A 21,613-nucleotide genomic window follows, 5' to 3' on the forward strand; every position below is an offset into this window, starting at 1 on the left:
TTATCCATCATGCAGTACCACCAGGGAGGCATCTGATCGGCCCCAAATGTATTCTGCAGCAGAACAATGACCCCAAACATACAGCCAATGTCATTAAGAACTATCATCTGTGTAAAGAAGAACAAGGAGTCCTGGAAGTGATGGTATGGCCCCCACAGAGCCCTGATCTCAAGATCATCAAGTCTGTCTGGGATTACATGAAGAGACAGAAGCATTTGAGGCCTACATCCACAGAAGAACTGTGGCTAGTTCTCCAAGATGTTTGGAACAACCTACCTGCCGGGTTCCTTCAAAAACTGTGTGCAGTATACCTAGAAGAATTTATGCTGTTTTGAAGGCAAAGGGTGGTCACACCAAATACTGATTTGATTTAGATTTTTCTTCTGTTCATTCACTTCTTCTGTTCATTCATTTTGTTATTTGATCAAAATAAACTATTAACATTTCTGTTTTTGAAAGCATTCTTATTTTACAGCATGTATTCACACCTGCCTAAAACTTTTGCACAGTACTGTATATCATTTTATTTTATTTTTTCTTGGTCCAAGTCCACCTTTTGGTAGATTTGCCCATCTACACAATCCAATGAAAACAGTTTTGATTAAGTTTAATTAATAAAGCATAATTTGGTCCCGCATGGTTGTAAATAGTGCCAATTTGGCTATGTTCTGCCAAACTCACTTGGTAGTTAGCTTGCAAACTAGTCTGAACCTCTGTGCAAGTGCCGAAAACTGTCAAACATTAGTGAGATCACATTGCATAGGTCTACTCGTTTTATTATTTGGACAAACACTGCTCTGGCTTCCTCCGGTCTACAAGTTTCCATGTTTTGGTGACTGTAAAGCTCTTGCCCTTCTGCCTGTTTACAGACAGACATCTCTCTCGCAAATCAAGACCCGCATCGGATAGTTTCTGAATCACTTGGAAGTGGAGGCAGTGTGTAAGTGCTTGCTTGCTTGCTAATTCTTGGAAGCAAGCAAGGTGATGTGTTTCGGTTTTTCATTTTGACTCGAATGGCTGCTTGAAATGGAACTGCAAACGAGCATTAGAATGGACAGCAGCGGTGCATAGGAAATGCATCGCTGTATGAACCAATCAGATTCCGTTTTATAAAATTACTTTTATTTTTATGTAACAGCAAACTTGCATTCACCAATGCATTTGATTTTATATGGCAGCGAGCAATCTTTGTGTTAAAAGGACTAATGTAAATTTTCGCTTTCCTGGCTATTTAAATAGCCTTTTTTATTGGAAAACAAGTTCCTACAACCTCCGCTCCCAGAACCTGCCACTTTTTAAAGCCCCCCATCCGTCCGCAGAATTTGGAAAGAGATTTCTTATGCTCCATGGTTGTGGAATCAGCTCCAGAATGATATTAAACTGGATCACTTCATCCCTTCATAGGTGATACACTTAATCAGCTCAATTCATTTTAAATTGCAACCTTAGTAGAAATGTATTCTTGTCACAAATACTGCTCTCCCAACTCTTAGACAATTCTGTCCCTTATGAAAAAAATTGCATACTTCAAGTGCATGGTGAAAACATTAAGTGTACTACTAGTTTAGGTAGTACAAAAACGAGTATATAAGTAGACAAAATTGGCCCATTTTTAAGTATATTTGGTATACTTTAAAGTACACATAAAGTTAAGATGGGGAGAGGTGGAGCCACAGGTCAATCATCTATACGTCAAGCTTTCCAAAAATAGTACAGCAAAAGATGCGCTGATGTTTCCTTGCTCAAAGAAAAATGGGCAGTTCTTAATTTCTGCTTCTAGCTCCTAGAAGGGACATTTAACGGGTTGGAATATCCTAAAAGATTGCGGACCTCGATCTATTTCGGGGTTTGGGCCAAGAAAAAATTCATAAGTGATTGGAATGAGCCTTGGGCCCAGTCAGAAGAATTCTGATGGCAACTACAATCTCACGAGTCAACATGGGGGACGGTTTAAAAACATAAAATGAGCTTTTAATTTGACGCTCGTCTTTACCCCTGCACCGGAAGTTCAATATTTATTTGGGTTAGCTTCCGTTGATTAGACCTCCGCTACTGAATTCTTATCGTTTGCTATCTGATTCACAAAGCTTTAACTTGCACGTGCCACCGAAAACTTTCTTTCTGTGTAGTATAGGCTACATCCCGTTAAACAAACGACTGAGCTGAAGTAATTGTGTCATCGCCGAAAAGTGGTAAGGTTTCTTCTCCCCACAATTGTGATGCTTTTGGAGTTCTTCGATTTGCTTTTTTGGTAGCTTTCCTTTTACGAGCACATTATGTCTTTCGTGGCTGTTAAAGCGCGCGTAATTGTAGCAATTATTTTTGGATTGTAGGATTTTGAAAACGTCTTACTGACCCAACTTTAAGTTGCTTATGATGAATAATATTTTAATGAGTTAAAATGTCGCTAAATAATGTGTCAATTTTCTATGAAAAGTCTCTTCTTGTGTTGAGTCAGTTTCCCATTTTTATAGTATAAAAGCAGAAATAATAGAATGCATTGATTCCACATTTATATGTTTCAGCCACTTGTGATTATCATCAGATGCTTTTGTGGAATAAATGGTTAATATACATTTTAATGTTCAATATTTTTACTGAATTGCTTAATTTTGTTTCTCTGAATGACAATGAGACTTAATGGATGACATAGGATTATTGATCTTGAATCACATCTTGATGCAAGCACTTAACCAAAGAACAATCCCACATAAGCATCCTTTCAGCTGCTTGTGAGGATTGCGTAAATACAGAAGGGAGATCGATCTGAAGCATGTTTCCTTCTGCACAAACTAAAGTGTGAAAGTAATGAAAAGATTAATGCATCGTTTTAAATATAACTTTGCACTTCACAATGCAGTCCATAAATGTGATTGTTTAAATGAGCCATGCCATGCCATGCTTGTGTCCTTAATTCGAGTAACATTTTGCAGAATTATACCAAAATTCTTCCGATGTTCTTACATTCTTAATAATTATTTATTTGTTTGTGTTTGCAAATGAGCACATGTTTTAGGGAGGGAGAAGAGGATATATGCTCATGACTTTGTGTATGAATGTGGGGGCTGCTGTGAGTAGCTTACAGGGGCGGCCTGTAGCGTAGTGGTTAAGGTAAATGACTGGGACACACAAGGTTGATGGTTCTAATCCCGGTGTAGCCACAATAAGATCCGCACAGCCATTTGGCCCTTGAGCAAGGCCCTTAACCCTGCATTGCTCCAGGGGAGGATTGTCTCCTGCTTAGTCTAATCAACTGTACGTCGCTCTGGATAAGAGCGTCTGCCAAATGCCAATAATGTAATGTAATGTAATGTAGCTTACTATGTAAAAGCGCCTCTTGAGTGAGCGCTATAGTCTCCGACTAAATCTCATCCAAGCCGGTGCCGAATATGGCCTGTAATACTTGGAACAATCCTCTTTTTTTTTAAATTACATTACATGGCATTTAGCAGACGCTCTTATCCAGAGCGACGTACAACAAAGTGCTAATTAAACACAAGAACAAGTGCAAAGACCTGAGAGGACAGTATAGTTCCGAGTCGTAGTGTAAACATGCAGAAAATCAGAACCCTTTAAGAGTACAATCAACTGTCAAACTAGCATACCACGCTTGCAGCTAGAATACAAAAACAACAATACCTATACAAGTAACAATATCTATACAATCTATACATAAGTGCCATTACAGTCTATGGCTAATCATGGTGGTGAGTTGGGGAGGGAAAGGTGTAGCCTGGAGAGATGGGTCTTCAGTCTCCGCTTGAAGGAGGTCAGAGACTCTGCTGTTCTGACATTTCATACCCCATTAACACCCCTGTTTTCTCAAATTGAAGAGTCAAATTGCATGTTACCTGTATAGCCACTGTAGACTGTTCCACTTTTTGAATCGCTGCATGTGTACTTGATCAACCAAGACAAAATAATCTATTGATTTGTTCTCTGCGGCGGCACGGATGGTGCAGTGGGTAGCACTGCCGCCTCACAGCAAGGAGGTCCTGGGTTCGAATCCCCGTCGGCCGGGGCCTCTCTGTGCGGAGTTTGCATGTTCTCCCCGTGTCTGCGTGGGTTTCCTCCGGGTACTCCGGTTTCCTCCCACAGTCCAAAGACATGCATGTTAGGCTGATTGGAGAGTCTAAATTGCCCGTAGGTATGAGTGTGTGAGTGAATGGTGTGTGTGCCCTGTGATGGACTGGCGACCCGTCCAGGGTGTATTCCTGCCTTTCGCCCAATGTATGCTGGGATAGGCTCCAGCCCCCCTGCGACCCTGTTCAGGATAAGCGGGTTCAGATAATGGATGGATGGATGGATGGATTTGTTCTCTGCTGAAACCATCACTGTGCGTTCTATCGATGTGTAAGACACAGTGTGTGTGTAAAAGCGCTGAATTTTTCTTAATGTGCCGTATTAAAAAAAAGAAAAACATAAATTATCTATGTACATTCTGTTGTGTTCTTTATTTTATTTTATTTATTTATTTTTTGACATATTTTGGTAGTTCTGAGCATGCCTGTATCCTAATCTGCTGTGTCACATTTTCCCAACAATAAGTGTTGAAATAAATTCACTTGCATTGACTTTGATAATCTGTATGAAATTAGGCTGCAGTGTGTGCATGAATTAATGCTGTAACACTGGATAAGACTAACCATTCTAGATTGTAAAAAAATAATAATAATAATAATAATTTTAAAAACAATTCTAGTGAAAACGAATGTGAAAGCTGCTGCAGAAGGACCTGTGTGATTCAGGCTAAATCCCTTCCCCCGTTTCCCTCCAGGAGCTGCACTTCTGCACACCTTTGAGCAGCAGTATGATGCAGGCTGGAGTCTGTCTGAGACAGGACACTGAGACAACACTACCAGAGCTCACTGAGCAGCACAGGATCAGACTGAAAGAAGAGGAGCTCAGTGGACTGGAGTCAGAGACAGAGTGTGCTGCACCAGGACTCAGCACACTGGAGCCAGAGTGTGTTACAGCACACAGCGGGGTCAGCGATGTACACCACACACACACATCAGTGATAAAAACAGAAGCTGATCTGGGCTCCACCCACACTGGGGATCTTAAGGCGGAGACCCTAGACTTTACAGAGCTGGGATATGTGACCCATCTGCATCCTGACCAAATCAAAACAGAGGCTGATGATGGAGGATACCTGAAGGCAGAACAGATCAGTGACTTGCAGGATTTTTATATGAAATCTGATAAAATAAAGTGTGAATCCAGTGAAAGTTTAGTGAGTGATCTCATGAACACTGTGATGGATGGAGCTGGTGTTGATCACAAAGATCAGGCTGAACCATGGCAATGTGCAGGAGAGCCAAACCCAAACTGTAAAAAAGAAGTTGGTGATCAGCAGACTGTAATCGATGAGAATAATCAGGCCAGAATTGCACACAAAAAGACTAATGGAAGCAGCCAACATTTAAATTGTCAGATATTTTATTCAAGTTATGACCAAAGCCTTTTGAATTTAAAGCCTTTACTAAAGAAGAAAATTCATACAAACGAATATGAAATTCATCCAAGTGAAAAAGCATACAAGTGTACTACGTGTGAGAAGTGCTTTGACACTACATCAAATTTAAATAGCCACCTAATAATTCATACTGATGAAAAGCCATATAAGTGTGCACACTGTGAGAAGTCTTTTCATGGAAAATCTGATTTAAAAAGACACCTGAGAATTCATACAGGTGAAAAACCATACAAGTGTGCACAGTGTGAGAAGTCTTTTCATGCAACATATAATTTAAAAAGACACCTGAGAATTCATACAGGTGAAAAACCATACAAGTGTGCACAGTGCGAGAAGTCTTTTCATGGAAAATCTGATTTAAATAGGCACCAGATAATTCATACAGGTGAAAAACCATACAAGTGTGCCCAGTGTGAGAAATGTTTTTTTCGAAAATACGATTTAATTGCACACCGGAAATTTCATACAGGTGAAAAGCAATACAAGTGTACACAGTGTGAGAAGTCTTTTTATACAACATATAATTTAAAAACACACCTGAGAATTCATACAGGTGAAAAGCCATACAAGTGTATGCAGTGTGAAAAGAGTTTTCACACAAAATCTCATTTAAATACACACCTGAGATTTCATACAGGTGAAAAACCATACAAGTGTGCACAGTGTGAGAAGAGTTTTCATATAAAATCTCATTTAAATACACACCTGAGATTTCATAGAGGTGAAAAACCTTACAAGTGTACAGTGTGTGAGAAGTCTTTTCATACAACTTCCAATTTAAATACACACCTAAGAATTCATAGAGGTGAAAAACCATACAAGTGTACACTGTGTGAAAAGTCTTTTCATACAAAAACCAATTTAAATACACACCTAAGAAATCATAGAGGTGAAAAACCAAACAAGTGTACACAGTGTGAGAAGTCTTTTAATCGAAAATCTGATTTAAATACGCACCTGAGAATTCATACAGGTGAAAAACCATACAAGTGTGCACAGTGTGAGAAGTCTTTTAATCGAAAATATGATTTAAATACACACCTGAGAATTCATACTGGTGAAAAACCATACAAGTGTATACAGTGCAAGAAGTCTTTTCATACAACACATAATTTAAAAACACACCTGAGAATTCATACAGGTATAGGACCTACAAGCGTGCACAATGTGAGAAGTGTTTTCATACAAAATATAATTTCAATGCATTTAAATTCATAATCTCCAAATTTAGTTACTGTGTATAATTATTTTCCCAGGTAGCTCACTGAAGTAGCCACCTGGGAATTGTGCTTTTCCCAGAAAAAGTGCATTATTTCACGCAAGATGCTTCACACCACTGAAAACTCCTACAGTGTGGTACTAGATGTGTTTTACTGGAAAAGATCATTTAACTCATGCCAGGGTATTGAGGCAGCTGAAACTAATCCTAACAGATGTTTACAGTGTGCGGCGTTCTCCTAATGGAATGAGTTGAATTGCCACAATACAAGTACTTGGTGTGGAAAGTGCTTTTTACAACATTCCCTTTACCACACAATTGCCACCTGAGAATTCTCACTGGTAAAAAGTGTTTCAAATGTACTGTCTACATTTGAAGAAATCTCCTTTCATGGCAAAACAGACTGAATAGTCTGAGACATGCGTGTATCCTGGGAAGGGTTTTATGAAAGAATCTGTTACGTTGTGTGGCGGCCTGTAGTGTAGTGGTTAAGGTAAATGACTGGGACCGGCAAGGTCGGTGGTTCGAATCCTAGTGTAGCCACAATAAGATCTGCACAGAACTGAACTGCCCTTGAGCAAGGCCCTTAACCCTGCATTGCTCCAGGGGAGGATTGTCTCCTGCTTAGCCGTTGTTCTGGATAAGAGCGTCTGCCAAATGCCAGTAAGTTAATGTAATGTAATGTTGTGTAGCAAGTGTTTGAAATGTCCAAATTTCTTAGGAAACCGAAAATGTATTAAGTCTTTACACAGGTTTTAAGACAAACCGTCCTCCATTGTATTTTGTGGGTGGTTATTGACAGTTCAAGTAGTGAATAAAAGGTGGTGAGCCAGTGCTTGTGCAGCGATGTTTAAAGTTGTTCTGATAGCCTTTCTGATCATATTTGGTGAACACATCTGAAATGAAATGGCTCAATGACTTGGACAAACTGAGATGCTATTGATCTTTTTATAATGAGTGTTTGTGACTTCTGTTTTGCTTTTGTTTTTTTTGTTTTAAGTATTTCATTCCGTGTAAAATGTAATTCGCAATTTATTTAGGGGTGATATTTTTTGATGATGAAATTGACACCGGTGTAATTTTGAAAGACCCAATGTGAAAGCTATTTGCATATACTGTTGACAGAAAAATTGTAAGATGTATTGCCAAAAATGAAAATTAATTTGACACTACCGGCCTCATAGGATATGTATTTTCTTAGACCGCCGTTATTCAGTGTTCAATATGAATTGTGACATTCTGAAATAATTTTACATGGTGCACATCCCAAGGCCTTTATGCCTTGTACATTTGTAAATTCACAGTGTCCCACTCCTTGTGAATATGAGTTCATTCCTGTTGCATAACCCATGAGACTAATTGTGCAATAAATACATTTGATTCAGTTTTGGTGTGACATTGTTTTAATCATCTTGAATATTTAGAATTTGTCTAAACATTTTTTCAAGTAATTTTATCCAAATTGGGAAAATCATAGATACACATGCAAATTATGGTCAAGATGTGGGTGTTAAACCAGGGTAAATAAATATTTTATAACTGAATACAGGAATCTAACAGAATTACTGGATATTCTGAAGTATCCATTTCACTGTAATATACAAATATTAGTGTGCAAACCTTTTAATGGCTGCAGGCACCATTGAATGGAGTTATTATGGTGTGTATTAAAAATATAGGGGCGACATGGCTCAGGCAGTAAGAGCAGTCGTCTGGCAGTCGGAGGGTTGCCTTGCCTTGCACGGCAACCAATCGCCCTTGGTGTGTGAGTGTGTGTATGAATGGGTGAATGAGAAGCATCGATTGTACAGCGCTTTGGATGAAGGCGCTATATAAATGCCGACCATTTACCATTGACCACGTTTTTCATGGGTCCCGGTAGCTAATATCCAATGAAGGCAGCTCTGAGCGGGCTTACCTGACTGGAGAGGATGGGCTGTGTTTTTTGTCGCTGTATACATTTAAAATCTTTCTTTTGCCCAGATTCTGCTCATGCCCAAAGATCACCTACCCCAGCTTTAAGCGTTGGTGAATTTAGAGAAATCAACGCATTGCTATATCAACTTCTATCAGTCTTCTTAACATCTATTCCCAGAGTTACATTTATTGTCAGGCTCTGAGGGCTTGTTTTTCTTCTTTTTCTGCTCTTTTTTTATTTTCCTTGCTCTTGCTTTCTCTCTCCTGGCTCCAGCCATCAGGAGAAGCTACAAATACAGGCAAGAAAAATAAATGAAGAAGGGGAAATCCAGAAAATGCTAATTAGCCAAATGAAATGTCCTTACTCCTTCAAACAGATGTGGCAGATGGGGAGAGGTGGATCCGCAACCCAATCATCTATATGTCAAGCTTTCCAAAAAAATACTTCCACAAAGGATGCGCTGATGTTTCCTTGCTCATAGGAAAAAATGTGAGTTCTTAACTTCTGCTTCTAGCTCCTAGAAAGAACATTTAACGTGTTGGAATGTCCTAAAAGATGGTGGTCCTCGATCGATTTTGAGGTTTGGGCCAATAATTTTTTTAATAATAGTAAGTGATTGGAATGAGCCTTGGGCCCAGTCAGAAGAATTCTTATGGCAACTAAAATCTCACTTGTCAACAAGGGGGAGTTAAAGAACGTAAAATGAGCTTTTACTTTGACGCTCGTTTCTATCCCTGCACCGGAAGTTCAATATTTGTTTGGGTTAGCTTCCGTTGATTCGACCTCCCCTGTTGAGTTCTTATCGTTTGCGATCTGATTCACGAAGCTTTAACATGCACGTGCGATTCGCCACCGAAAATTCTATTTCTGTGTAATATAGGCTACATCTCGTTAAACAAACGACTGAGCTGAAGTAATTATGTCATCGCCGAAAAGTGGTAAGGTTTTTTCTTCCCACAATTTTGATGATTTTGGAGTTCTTCGATTCGCTTTGTTTGGTAGCTTTAAAGCGTTTTCCCTTTTACGAGCACAATGTCTTTCGTTGGTCGCACGTGATTGTAAACATTATTTTAGCATTGTAGAAGTTTGAAAAGTTCTTACGGATCCAACGTTAAATTGCTTATGATCACTAACATTTCAATGAGTTAAAATGTCGCTACATAATGTGTCTTTATTTTCCACGAAAAGTCTCTACTTGTGTCGAGTCCGTTTATAGTGTAAAAGAAGGACAATGAATACATTAATTCCACATTTATACTTTGCATATGCTTTAAATATTACTGAACTCCAAAAACATGTTTAATGTTTAAATTAACCATAACCATAAACAAAATAATCTGTTAATTTGGTCTCTGCTCACTCAAACAAGCAAAGCCCTGCGTTCTGTTGATGTGCGCGCGTGCGTTCCAAGCATGTTGGAGAACTTGCCACAGTTGTTCTGCAGACTTTGGTTGGCTCCTTGCTTCTGATCTCGGACAGTCTTGATCAAGTTCTTTTGTAAAAAGTAGTCAATTGCTTACAGTAACATGTAGCTTTTTAAAATTAAGTACAAAAATGTCTCTGTAAAATTCAATCTCTTGGAAAATGAATATTTGGAAATCTCATTTTTAAGACTAACTCACACACAAAAAAAAAAATATATATATGGTAAAGTCTAGGGTGCCTAAGACTTCTGCACAGTACTGTATCTTGAAATCAATTCAGTTGTGTCCTTTCGGTTATTTCAAGATAATATTTTTCAACATTGATATTCATAATCTGTATGAAATTAGGCTGCAGGTCATTAATGCTGCAACACTGGACAAGCCTGACCTCTCTAGATCATAAAAGTGCTGGTCTTTCTTGTGTGAAAGAATGTGCAGCAGGACCGTGTTGATGAATGCGTTATCCCTTCCACCCGTTTCCTCCCACTAGCTGCAGTTCTGCACACCTGCAGTATGATGCAGGCAGGAGTCTGTCTGAGACAGGACACTGAGACAACACTACCAGAGCTCACTGAGCAGCACAGGATCAGACTGAAAGAAGAGGAACTCAGTGGACTGGAGTCAGAGACAGAGTGTGCTGCACCAGGACTCAACACACTGGAGCCAGAGTGTGTTAGTGCACACAGCGGGGTCAGTGATGTACACCACACACACACATCAGTGATAAAAACAGAAGCTGATCTGGGCTCCACCCACACTGGGGATCTTATTAAGACAGAGAGCCTAGACTTTACAGAGCTGGGATATGAAACCCATCTGCATCCTGACCAAATCAAAACAGAGACTGAAGATGGAGGATACCTTCAGGCAGAACACATCAGTGACCTGCATGTTATTGAATGTGTTGATGAATTGAAGTGTGAATCCAGTGAAAGTTTAGTGAGTGATCTCATGAACCCTGTGATGACTGGAGCTTGTGTTGATCACAAAGTTAATAACCCAAGCCTTTTGAATTTACTTATGCAAACTAAGAATATTCATACATATGAATGTGAAATTGATCCAGGTGAAATGGCATGCCAGTGTTCACAGTTTGAGAAAACAAAATCTGATTTAAGTAAGCACAGGATGATTCATAATGATGAAAAGCCATACAAGTGCACACACTGTGAGAAGGGTTTTCATAGAAAATGTGATTTACATAACCACTTGAGAACTCATGTAGGTAAACAGCCGTACAAGTGTTCACAGTGTGAGAGTTTTGATTCAACAACTTGTTTAAATACACACCTGAGAATTCATACAGGTGAAAAACCCTACAAGTGTACCCAGTGTGAGAAGTGTTTTGCTACAAAATCTAATTTAAATACACACCTGAGAATTCATACAGGTGAAAAACCCTACAAGTGTACCCAGTGTGAGAAGAGTTTTCATACAAAATCTATTTTAAAGAAGCACCAGCTTATTCATACAGCTGAAAGGCCATACAAGTGTGCGCAGTGTGAAAAGTGTTTTCGTCGAAAATACGATTTGAAAGAACACCTGAAAATTCATACAGGTGAAAAATCCTACAAGTGTACCCAGTGTGAGAAGAGTTTTCCTACAAAATCTAATTTATATACGCACCTGAGAATTCATACAGTTGAAAAACCCCACAAGTGTACCCAGTGTGAGAAGAGTTTTTATACAAATTCAAAATTAAAAAAGCACCAGATTATTCATACAGGTGAAAGGCCATACAAGTGTGCACAGTGTGAAAAGTGTTTTCGTCGAAAATACGATTTGAATAAACACCTGAAAATTCATACAGGTGAAAAACCCTACAAGTGTACCCAGTGTGAGAAGAGTTTTCATACAAAATCTAATTTAAATACACACCTGAGAATTCATACAGGTGAAAAACCCTACAAGTGTACACAGTGTCAGGAATGTTTTCATAGCAAATCATATTTAAGTAGGCACCAGGTATTTCATACAGCTGAAAGGCCATACAAGTGTGCACGGTGTGAAAAGTGTTTTCGTCGAAAATACTATTTGAATAAACACCTGAAAATTCATACAGGTGAAAAATCCTACAAGTGTACACAGTGTGAGAAGAGTTTTCATACAAAATCTAATTTATATACACACCTGAAAATTCATACAGGTGAAAAACCCTACAAGTGTACACAGTGTGAGAAGAGTTTTTCTACAAAATCTTATTTATATAAACACCTGAAAATTCATACAGGTGAAAAACCCTACAAGTGTCCCCAGTGTGAGAAGAGTTTTCTTACAAAATCAAATTTAAATACACACCTGAGATTTCATACAGGTGAAAAACCCTACAAGTGTACACAGTGTGAGAAGAGTTTTCATACAAAATCTCATTTAAATACACACCTGAGATTTCATACGGGTGAAAAACCCTACAAGTGTACACAGTGTGAGAAGAGTTTTCATACAAAATCTCATTTAAATACACACCTGAGAATTCATACAGGTGAAAAACCCTACAAGTGTACACAGTGTGAAAAGTGTTTTCTTCGAAAATCCGATTTGAATGAACACCTGACAATTCATACAGGTGAAAAATCCTACAAGTGTACCCAGTGTGAAAAGTGTTTTCTTCGAAAATCCGATTTAAATACACACCTGACAATTCATACAGGTGAAAAACCCTACAAGTGTACCCAGTGTGAGAAGAGTTTTCCTACAAAATCTAATTTATATACACACCTGAAAATTCATACAGGTGAAAAACCCTACAAGTGTACACAGTGTGAGAAGAGTTTTTCTACAAAATCTTATTTATATAAACACCTGAAAATTCATACAGGTGAAAAACCCTACAAGTGTCCCCAGTGTGAGAAGAGTTTTCTTACAAAATCAAATTTAAATACACACCTGAGATTTCATACAGGTGAAAAACCCTACAAGTGTACACAGTGTGAGAAGAGTTTTCATACAAAATCTCATTTAAATGCACACCTGACAATTCATACAGGTGAAAAACCCTACAAGTGTACCCAGTGTGAGAAGCGTTTTGTCACAAAATATCATTTGAATGCACACCTAAAAATTCATACAGGTGAAAAAAAGTGTCCACAGTGTCAGAAGTGTTTTCTGAGAACATCTGATTTAAGTAAACACCTGAGAATTCATACAGGTATAGGACCTATAAGTGTGCCCAATGTGAGAAGTGTTTTCTTACAAAATATAATTTAAATGCACACCTGGGAATTCATACCATGTAATCTCCTCCAAACGTAGTTATTCTGTTAAATTATTCTCCCAAGTCGCTCACTGAAGTAGCCACCTGGTAATTCATACAGGTGAATAGCCCTACAAATGTGTTTATTGTGGGAAGTAGGCGCGTAGGGCGGCCTATAGCGTAGTGATTAAGGTAAATGACTGGGACACGCAAGGTCGGTGGTTCGATTCCCGGTGTAGCCACAATAACATCCGCACAGCCGTTGGGCCCTTGAGCAAGGCCCTTAACCCTGCATTGCTCCAGCGGAGGATTGTCTCCTGCTTAGTCTAATCAACTGTATGTCGCTCTGGGTAAGAGCGTCTGCCAAATGCCAATAATGTAATGTAATGTAATGTAATGTAATGTAATGTAATGGAAGTGCTTTTCCCAGAAAAAGTGCATTAATTCATGGAATATGCTTCACACCACTGAAAACTCCTACAGTGTGGTGCTAGATGTGTTTTACTGGAAAAGATCATTTAACTCATGCCAGAGTATTGAGGCAGCTGAAACTAATCCCAACAGATGTTTACAGTGTGCAGCGTTCTCCCAATGGAACGAGTAAAATTTCCACAATACAAGTACTTGGTGTGGAAAGTGCCTTTTGACAACATTCCCTTTACCACACGATTGCCACCTGAGAATTCTCACTGGTAAAAAGTGTTTCAAATGTACTGTCTACATTTGAAGAAATCTCCTTTCGTGGCAAAACAGACTGAATAGTCTGAGACATGCGTGTATCCTGGGAAGGGTTTTATGAAAGAATCTGTTATGTTGTGTGGCGGCCTGTAGTGTAGTTGTTAAGGTAAATGACTGGGTCGGTGGTTCGAATCCCAGTGTAGCCACAATAAGATCTGCACAGAACTGAACTGCCCTTGAGCAAGGCCCTTAACCCTGCATTGCTCCAGGGGAGGATTGTCTCCTGCTTAGTCGTTGCTCTGGATAAGAGCGTCTGCCAAATGCCAATCATTTAATGTAATGTAATGTAATGTTGTGTAGGAAGTGTTTGGAATGTCCAAATTTCTTAGGAAACCGAAAATGTATTGAGTCTTTACACAGGTTTTCAGGCAAACCGTCCTCCATTTTTTTTTTCTGGGTGGTTATTGACAGTTCAAGTAGTGAATAAAAGGTGGTGAGCCAACCGTTTTGCAGTGCTTGCTGCAGCGATGTTTAAAGTCGTTCTGATAGCCTTTCTGATCATATTTGGTTGAGACATCTGAAATGAAATGGCTCAATGACTTGGACAAACTGAGATGCTATTGATCTTTTTATAATGAGTGTTTGTGACTTCTGTTTTGCTTTTGTTTTTTTTTGTTTTAAGTATTTCATTCCATGTAAAATGTAATTCGCAATTTATTTAGGGGTGATATTTTTTGATGATGAAATTGACACCGGTGTAATTTTGAAAGACCCAATGTGAAAGCTACTTGCTTATACTGTTGACAGAAAAATTGTAAGATGTATTGCCAAAAATGAAAATTAATTTGACACTACTGGCCTCATAGGATATGTATTTTCTTAGACCGCCGTTATTCAGTGTTCAATATGAATTGTGACATTCTGAAATAATTTTACATGGTGCACAACCCAAGGCCTTTATGCCGTGTACATTTGTAAATTCACAGTGTCCCACTCCTTGTGAATATAAGTTAATTCCTGTTGCATAACCCATGAGACTAATTGTGCAATAAATACATTTGATTCAGTTTTGGTGTGACATTGTTTTAATCATCTTGAATATTTAGAATTTGTCTAAACATTTTTTCAAGTAATTTTATCCAAATTGGGAAAATCATAGATACACATGCAAATTATGGTCAATATGTGGGTGTTAAACCAGGGTAAATATATATTTTATAACTGAATACAGGAATCTAACAGAATTACTGGACATTCTGAAGTATCCATTTCACTGTAATATACAAATATTAGTGTGCAAACCTTTTAATGGCTGCAGGCTCCATTGAATTGAGTCATTATGGTGTGTATTAAAGTTGGATTTATTTATTAGGCTATTTATTTTGGTAAAACTCTTCACTGGGAAAATATCTGACAGCTGTGACTTTCCCAAGACAGATTTTCAGGGACTTCGTTTTTCATGGGTCCCAGTAGCTAATATCCAATGAAGGCAGCTCTGAGCGGGCTTACCTGACTGGAGAGGATGGGCTGTGTTTTTTGTCGCTGTATACATTTAAAATCTTTCTTTTGCCCAGATTCTGCTCATGCCCAAAGATCACCTACCCCAGCTTTAAGCGTTGGTGAAATTAGAGAAATCAACGCATTGCTATATCAACTTGTATCAGTCTTCTTAACATCTATTCCCAGAGTTACATTTATTGTCAGGCTCTGAGGGCTTGTTTTTCTTCTTTTTCTGCTCTTTTTTTTTTTTCCTTGCTCTTGCTTTCTCTCTCCTGGCTCCAGCCATCAGGAGAAGCTACAAATACAGGTAAGAAAAATAAATGAAGAAGGGGAAATCCAGAAAATGCTAATTAGCCAAATGAAATGTCCTTACTCCTTCAAACAGATGTGGCAGATGGGTAGAGGTGGATCCGCAACCCAATCATCTATATGTCAAGCTTTCCAAAAAAATACTTCCACAAAGGATGCGCTGATGTTTCCTTGCTCATAGGAAAAAATGTGAGTTCTTAACTTCTGCTTCTAGCTCCTAGAAAGAACATTTAACGTGTTGGAATGTCCTAAAAGATGGTGGTCCTCGATCGATTTTGAGGTTTGGGCCAATAATTTTTTAAATAATAGTAAGTGATTGGAATGAGCCTTGGGCCCAGTCAGAAGAATTCTTATGGCAACTAAAATCTCACTTGTCAACATGGGGGAGTTAAAGAACGTAAAATGAGCTTTTACTTTGACGCTCGTTTCTATCTTTGCACCGGAAGTTCAATATTTGTTTGGGTTAGCTTCCGTTGATTCGACCTCCGCTTTTGAGCTCTCATCGTTTGCGATCTGATTCACGAAGCTTTAACATGCACGTGCGATTCGCCACCGAAAATTCTATTTCTGTGTAATATAGGCTACATCTCGTTAAACAAACGACTGAGCTGAAGTAATTGTGTCATCGCCGAAAAGTGGTAAGGTTTTTTCTTCCCACAGTTTTGATGATTTTGGAGTTCTTCGATTCGCTTTGTTTGGTAGCTTTAAAGCGCTTTCCCTTTTACGAGAACAATGTCTTTCGTTGCTCGCACGTGATTGTAAACATTATTTTAGCATTGTAGAAGTTTGAAAAGTTCTTACGGATCCAACGTTAAATTGCTTATGATCACTAACATTTCAATGAGTTAAAATGTCGCTACATAATGTGTCTTTATTTTCCACGAAAAGTCTCTACTTGTGTCGAGTCTGTTTATAGTGTAAAAGAAGGACAATGAATACATTAATTCCACATTTATACTTTGCATATGCTTTAAATATTACTGAACTCCAAAAACATGTTTAATGTTTAAATTAACCATAACCATGAACAAAATAATCTGTTAATTTGGTCTCTGCTCACTCAAACAAGCAAAGCCCTGCGTTCTGTTGATGTGCGCGCGTGCGTTCCAAGCATGTTGGAGAACTTGCCACAGTTGTTCTGCAGACTTTGGTTGGCTCCTTGCTTCTGATCTCGGACAGTCTTGATCAAGTTCTTTTGTAAAAAGTAGTCAATTGCTTACAGTAATATGTAGCTTTTTAAAATTAAGTACAAAAATGTCTCTGTAAAATTCAATCTCTTGGAAAATGAATATTTGGAAATCTCATTTTTAAGACTAACTCACATAAAAAAAACAAAAAAAAAAACATGGTAAAGTCTAGGGTGCCTAAGACTTCTGCACAGTGCTGTATCTTGAAATCAATTCAGTTGTGTCCTTTCGGTTATTTCAAGATAATATTTTTCAACATTGGTTTTCATAATCTGTATGAAATTAGGCTGCAGGTCATTAATGCTGCAACACTGGACAAGCCTGACCTCTCTAGATCATAAAAGTGCTGGTCTTTCTTGTGTGAAAGAATGTGCAGCAGGACCGTGTTGATGAATGCGTTATCCCTTCCACCCGTTTCCTCCCACTAGCTGCAGTTCTGCACACCTGCAGTATGATGCAGGCAGGAGTCTGTCTGAGACAGGACACTGAGACAACACTACCAGAGCTCACTGAGCAGCACAGGATCAGACTGAAAGAAGAGGAACTCAGTGGACTGGAGTCAGAGACAGAGTGTGCTGCACCAGGACTCAACACACTGGAGCCAGAGTGTGTTAGTGCACACAGCGGGGTCACTGATGTACACCACACACACACATCAGTGATAAAAACAGAAGCTGATCTGGGCTCCACCCACACTGGGGATCTTATTAAGACAGAGAGCCTAGACTTTACAGAGCTGGGATATGAAACCCATCTGCATCCTGACCAAATCAAAACAGAGACTGAAGATGGAGGATACCTTCAGGCAGAACACATCAGTGACCTGCATGTTATTGAATGTGTTGATGAATTGAAGTGTGAATCCAGTGAAAGTTTAGTGAGTGATCTCATGAACCCTGTGATGACTGGAGCTTGTGTTGATCACAAAGTTAATAACCCAAGCCTTTTGAATTTACTTATGCAAACTAAGAATATTCATACATATGAATGTGAAATTGATCCAGGTGAAATGGCATGCCAGTGTTCACAGTTTGAGAAAACAAAATCTGATTTAAGTAAGCACAGGATGATTCATAATGATGAAAAGCCATACAAGTGCACACACTGTGAGAAGGGTTTTCATAGAAAATGTGATTTACATAACCACTTGAGAACTCATGTAGATAAAAAGCCGTACAAGTGTTCACAGTGTGAGAAGAGTTTTCAGACAAAATCTATTTTAAAGAAGCACCAGGTTATTCATATAGCTGAAAGGCCATACAAGTGTGCACAGTGTGAAAAGTGTTTTCGTCGAAAATACCATTTGAAAGAACACCTGACAATTCATACAGGTGAAAAACCCTACAAGTGTTCCCAGTGTGAGAAGAGTTTTCATACAAAATCAAAATTAAAAAAGCACCAGATTATTCATACAGGTGAAAGGCCATACAAGTGTGCACAGTGTGAGAAGTGTTTTCATACAACATATAATTTAAATGCTCACCTGAGAATTCATACAGGTGAAAAACCCTACAAGTGTACCCAGTGTGAGAAGAGTTTTCATACAAAATCTATTTTAAAGAAGCACCAGCTTATTCATACAGCTGAAAGGCCATACAAGTGTGCGCAGTGTGAAAAGTGTTTTCGTCGAAAATACGATTTGAAAGAACACCTGAAAATTCATACAGGTGAAAAATCCTACAAGTGTACCCAGTGTGAGAAGAGTTTTCCTACAAAATCTAATTTATATACGCACCTGAGAATTCATACAGTTGAAAAACCCTACAAGTGTACCCAGTGTGAGAAGAGTTTTCATACAAAATCTAATTTAAATACACACCTGAGAATTCATACAGGTGAAAAACCCTACAAGTGTACACAGTGTCAGGAATGTTTTCATAGCAAATCATATTTAAGTAGGCACCAGGTATTTCATACAGCTGAAAGGCCATACAAGTGTGCACGGTGTGAAAAGTGTTTTCGTCGAAAATACTATTTGAATAAACACCTGAAAATTCATACAGGTGAAAAATCCTACAAGTGTACACAGTGTGAGAAGAGTTTTCTTACAAAATCTAATTTAAATACACACCTGAGATTTCATACAGGTGAAAAACCCTACAAGTGTGCACAGTGTGAGAAGAGTTTTCATACAAAATCTCATTTAAATACACACCTGAGAATTCATACAGGTGAAAAACCCTACAAGTGTACACAGTGTGAAAAGTGTTTTCTTCGAAAATCCGATTTGAATGAACACCTGACAATTCATACAGGTGAAAAATCCTACAAGTGTACCCAGTGTGAGAAGAGTTTTCATACAAAATCTAATTTAAATACACACCTGAGAATTCATACAGGTGAAAATCCCTACAAGTGTACCCAGTGTGAGAAGAGTTTTTCTACAAAATCTAATTCATATAAACACCTGAAAATTCATACAGGTGAAAAACCCTACAAGTGTCCCCAGTGTGAGAAGAGTTTTCTTACAAAATCTAATTTAAATACACACCTGAGATTTCATACAGGTGAAAAACCCTACAAGTGTACACAGTGTGAGAAGAGTTTTCATACAAAATCTCATTTAAATGCACACCTGACAATTCATACAGGTGAAAAACCCTACAAGTGTACCCAGTGTGAGAAGCGTTTTGTCACAAAATATCATTTGAATGCACACCTAAAAATTCATACAGGTGAAAAAAAGTGTCCACAGTGTCAGAAGTGTTTTCTGAGAACATCTGATTTAAATAAACACCTGAGAATTCATACAGGTATAGGACCTATAAGTGTGCCCAATGTGAGAAGTGTTTTCTTACAAAATATAATTTAAATGCACACCTGGGAATTCATACCATGTAATCTCCTCCAAACGTAGTTATTCTGTTAAATTAAGTCGCTCACTGAAGTAGCCACCTGGTAATTCATACAGGTGAATAGCCCTACAAATGTGTTTATTGTGGGAAGTAGGCGCGTAGGGCGGCCTATAGCGTAGTGATTAAGGTAAATGACTGGGACACGCAAGGTCGGTGGTTCGATTCCCGGTGTAGCCACAATAACATCCGCACAGCCGTTGGGCCCTTGAGCAAGGCCCTTAACCCTGCATTGCTCCAGCGGAGGATTGTCTCCTGCTTAGTCTAATCAACTGTATGTCGCTCTGGGTAAGAGCGTCTGCCAAATGCCAATAATGTAATGTAATGTAATGTAATGGAAGTGCTTTTCCCAGAAAAAGTGCATTAATTCATGGAAGATGCTTCACACCACTGAAAACTCCTACAGTGTGGTGCTAGATGTGTTTTACTGGAAAAGATAATTTAACTCATGCCAGAGTATTGAGGCAGCTGAAACTAATCCCAACAGATGTTTACAGTGTGCAGCGTTCTCCCAATGGAACGAGTAAAATTTCCACAATACAAGTACTTGGTGTGGAAAGTGCCTTTTGACAACATTCCCTTTACCACACGATTGCCACCTGAGAATTCTCACTGGTAAAAAGTGTTTCAAATGTACTGTCTACATTTGAAGAAATCTCCTTTCGTGGCAAAACAGACTGAATAGTCTGAGACATGCGTGTATCCTGGGAAGGGTTTTATGAAAGAATCTGTTATGTTGTGTGGCGGCCTGTAGTGTAGTTGTTAAGGTAAATGACTGGGACCGGCAAGGTCGGTGGTTCGAATCCCAGTGTAGCCACAATAAGATCTGCACAGAACTGAACTGCCCTTGAGCAAGGCCCTTAACCCTGCATTGCTCCAGGGGAGGATTGTCTCCTGCTTAGTCGTTGCTCTGGATAAGAGCGTCTGACAAATGCCAATCATTTAATGTAATGTAATGTTGTGTAGGAAGTGTTTGGAATGTCCAAATTTCTTAGGAAACCGAAAATGTATTGAGTCTTTACACAGGTTTTCAGGCAAACCGTCCTCCATTGTATTTTGTGGGTGGTTATTGACAGTTCAAGTAGTGAATAAAAGGTGGTGAGCCAACCGTTTTGCAGTGCTTGCTGCAGCGATGTTTAAAGTCGTTCTGATAGCCTTTCTGATCATATTTGGTTGAGACATCTGAAATGAAATGGCTCAATGACTTGGACAAACTGAGATGCTATTGATCTTTTTATAATGAGTGTTTGTGACTTCTGTTTTGCTTTTGTTTTTTTTCATTCCATGTAAAATGTAATTCGCAATTTATTTAGGGGTGATATTTTTTGATGATGAAATTGACACCGGTGTAATTTTGAAAGACCCAATGTGAAAGCTATTTGCATATACTGTTGACAGAAAAATTGTAAGATGTATTGCCAAAAATGAAAATTAATTTGACACTACCGGCCTCATAGGATATGTATTTTCTTAGACCGCCGTTATTCAGTGTTCAATATGAATTGTGACATTCTGAAATAATTTTACATGGTGCACAACCCAAGGCCTTTATGCCGTGTACATTTGTAAATTCACAGTGTCCCACTCCTTGTGAATATAAGTTAATTCCTGTTGCATAACCCATGAGACTAATTGTGCAATAAATACATTTGATTCAGTTTTGGTGTGACATTGTTTTAATCATCTTGAATATTTAGAATTTGTCTAAACATTTTTTCAAGTAATTTTATCCAAATTGGGAAAATCATAGATACACATGCAAATTATGGTCAAGATGTGGGTGTTAAACCAGGGTAAATAAATATTTTATAACTGAATACAGGAATCTAACAGAATTACTGGACATTCTGAAGT

At 38.6% G+C, this 21,613-nt stretch overlaps 2 protein-coding genes across 3 annotated transcripts; both read left to right on the forward strand.

Annotated features, from left to right (window-relative positions):
- The first annotated feature begins 2,019 nt into the window (after positions 1-2,019).
- Positions 2,020-13,615, forward strand: LOC133122606 (zinc finger protein 271-like). Of its 2 annotated transcripts, none has more exons than XM_061232660.1 (2): positions 2,020-2,192; positions 4,778-8,083. In XM_061232660.1, exon 2 carries the CDS (start codon positions 4,811-4,813, stop codon positions 6,695-6,697), a length of 1,887 nt encoding a protein of 628 aa, XP_061088644.1. In that variant the 5' UTR covers positions 2,020-2,192; positions 4,778-4,810; the 3' UTR covers positions 6,698-8,083. The 2 variants fall into 2 exon arrangements, with proteins under 2 accessions (XP_061088644.1, XP_061088643.1); XM_061232659.1 differs by lacking the exons at positions 2,020-2,192; positions 4,778-8,083 and adding exons at positions 9,371-9,554; positions 10,531-13,615.
- Positions 13,616-17,580: 3,965 nt separating this feature from the next.
- Positions 17,581-21,287, forward strand: LOC133122603 (gastrula zinc finger protein XlCGF57.1-like). Its single transcript, XM_061232655.1, has one exon. It carries the CDS (start codon positions 17,797-17,799, stop codon positions 19,717-19,719), a length of 1,923 nt encoding a protein of 640 aa, XP_061088639.1. The 5' UTR covers positions 17,581-17,796; the 3' UTR covers positions 19,720-21,287.
- Positions 21,288-21,613: the final 326 nt, after the last annotated feature.

The sequence above is a fragment of the Conger conger genome, chromosome 2 (genome assembly GCF_963514075.1).
Source record: "Conger conger chromosome 2, fConCon1.1, whole genome shotgun sequence".
In the NCBI taxonomy this organism is placed as follows: Eukaryota; Metazoa; Chordata; class Actinopteri; order Anguilliformes; family Congridae; genus Conger; species Conger conger.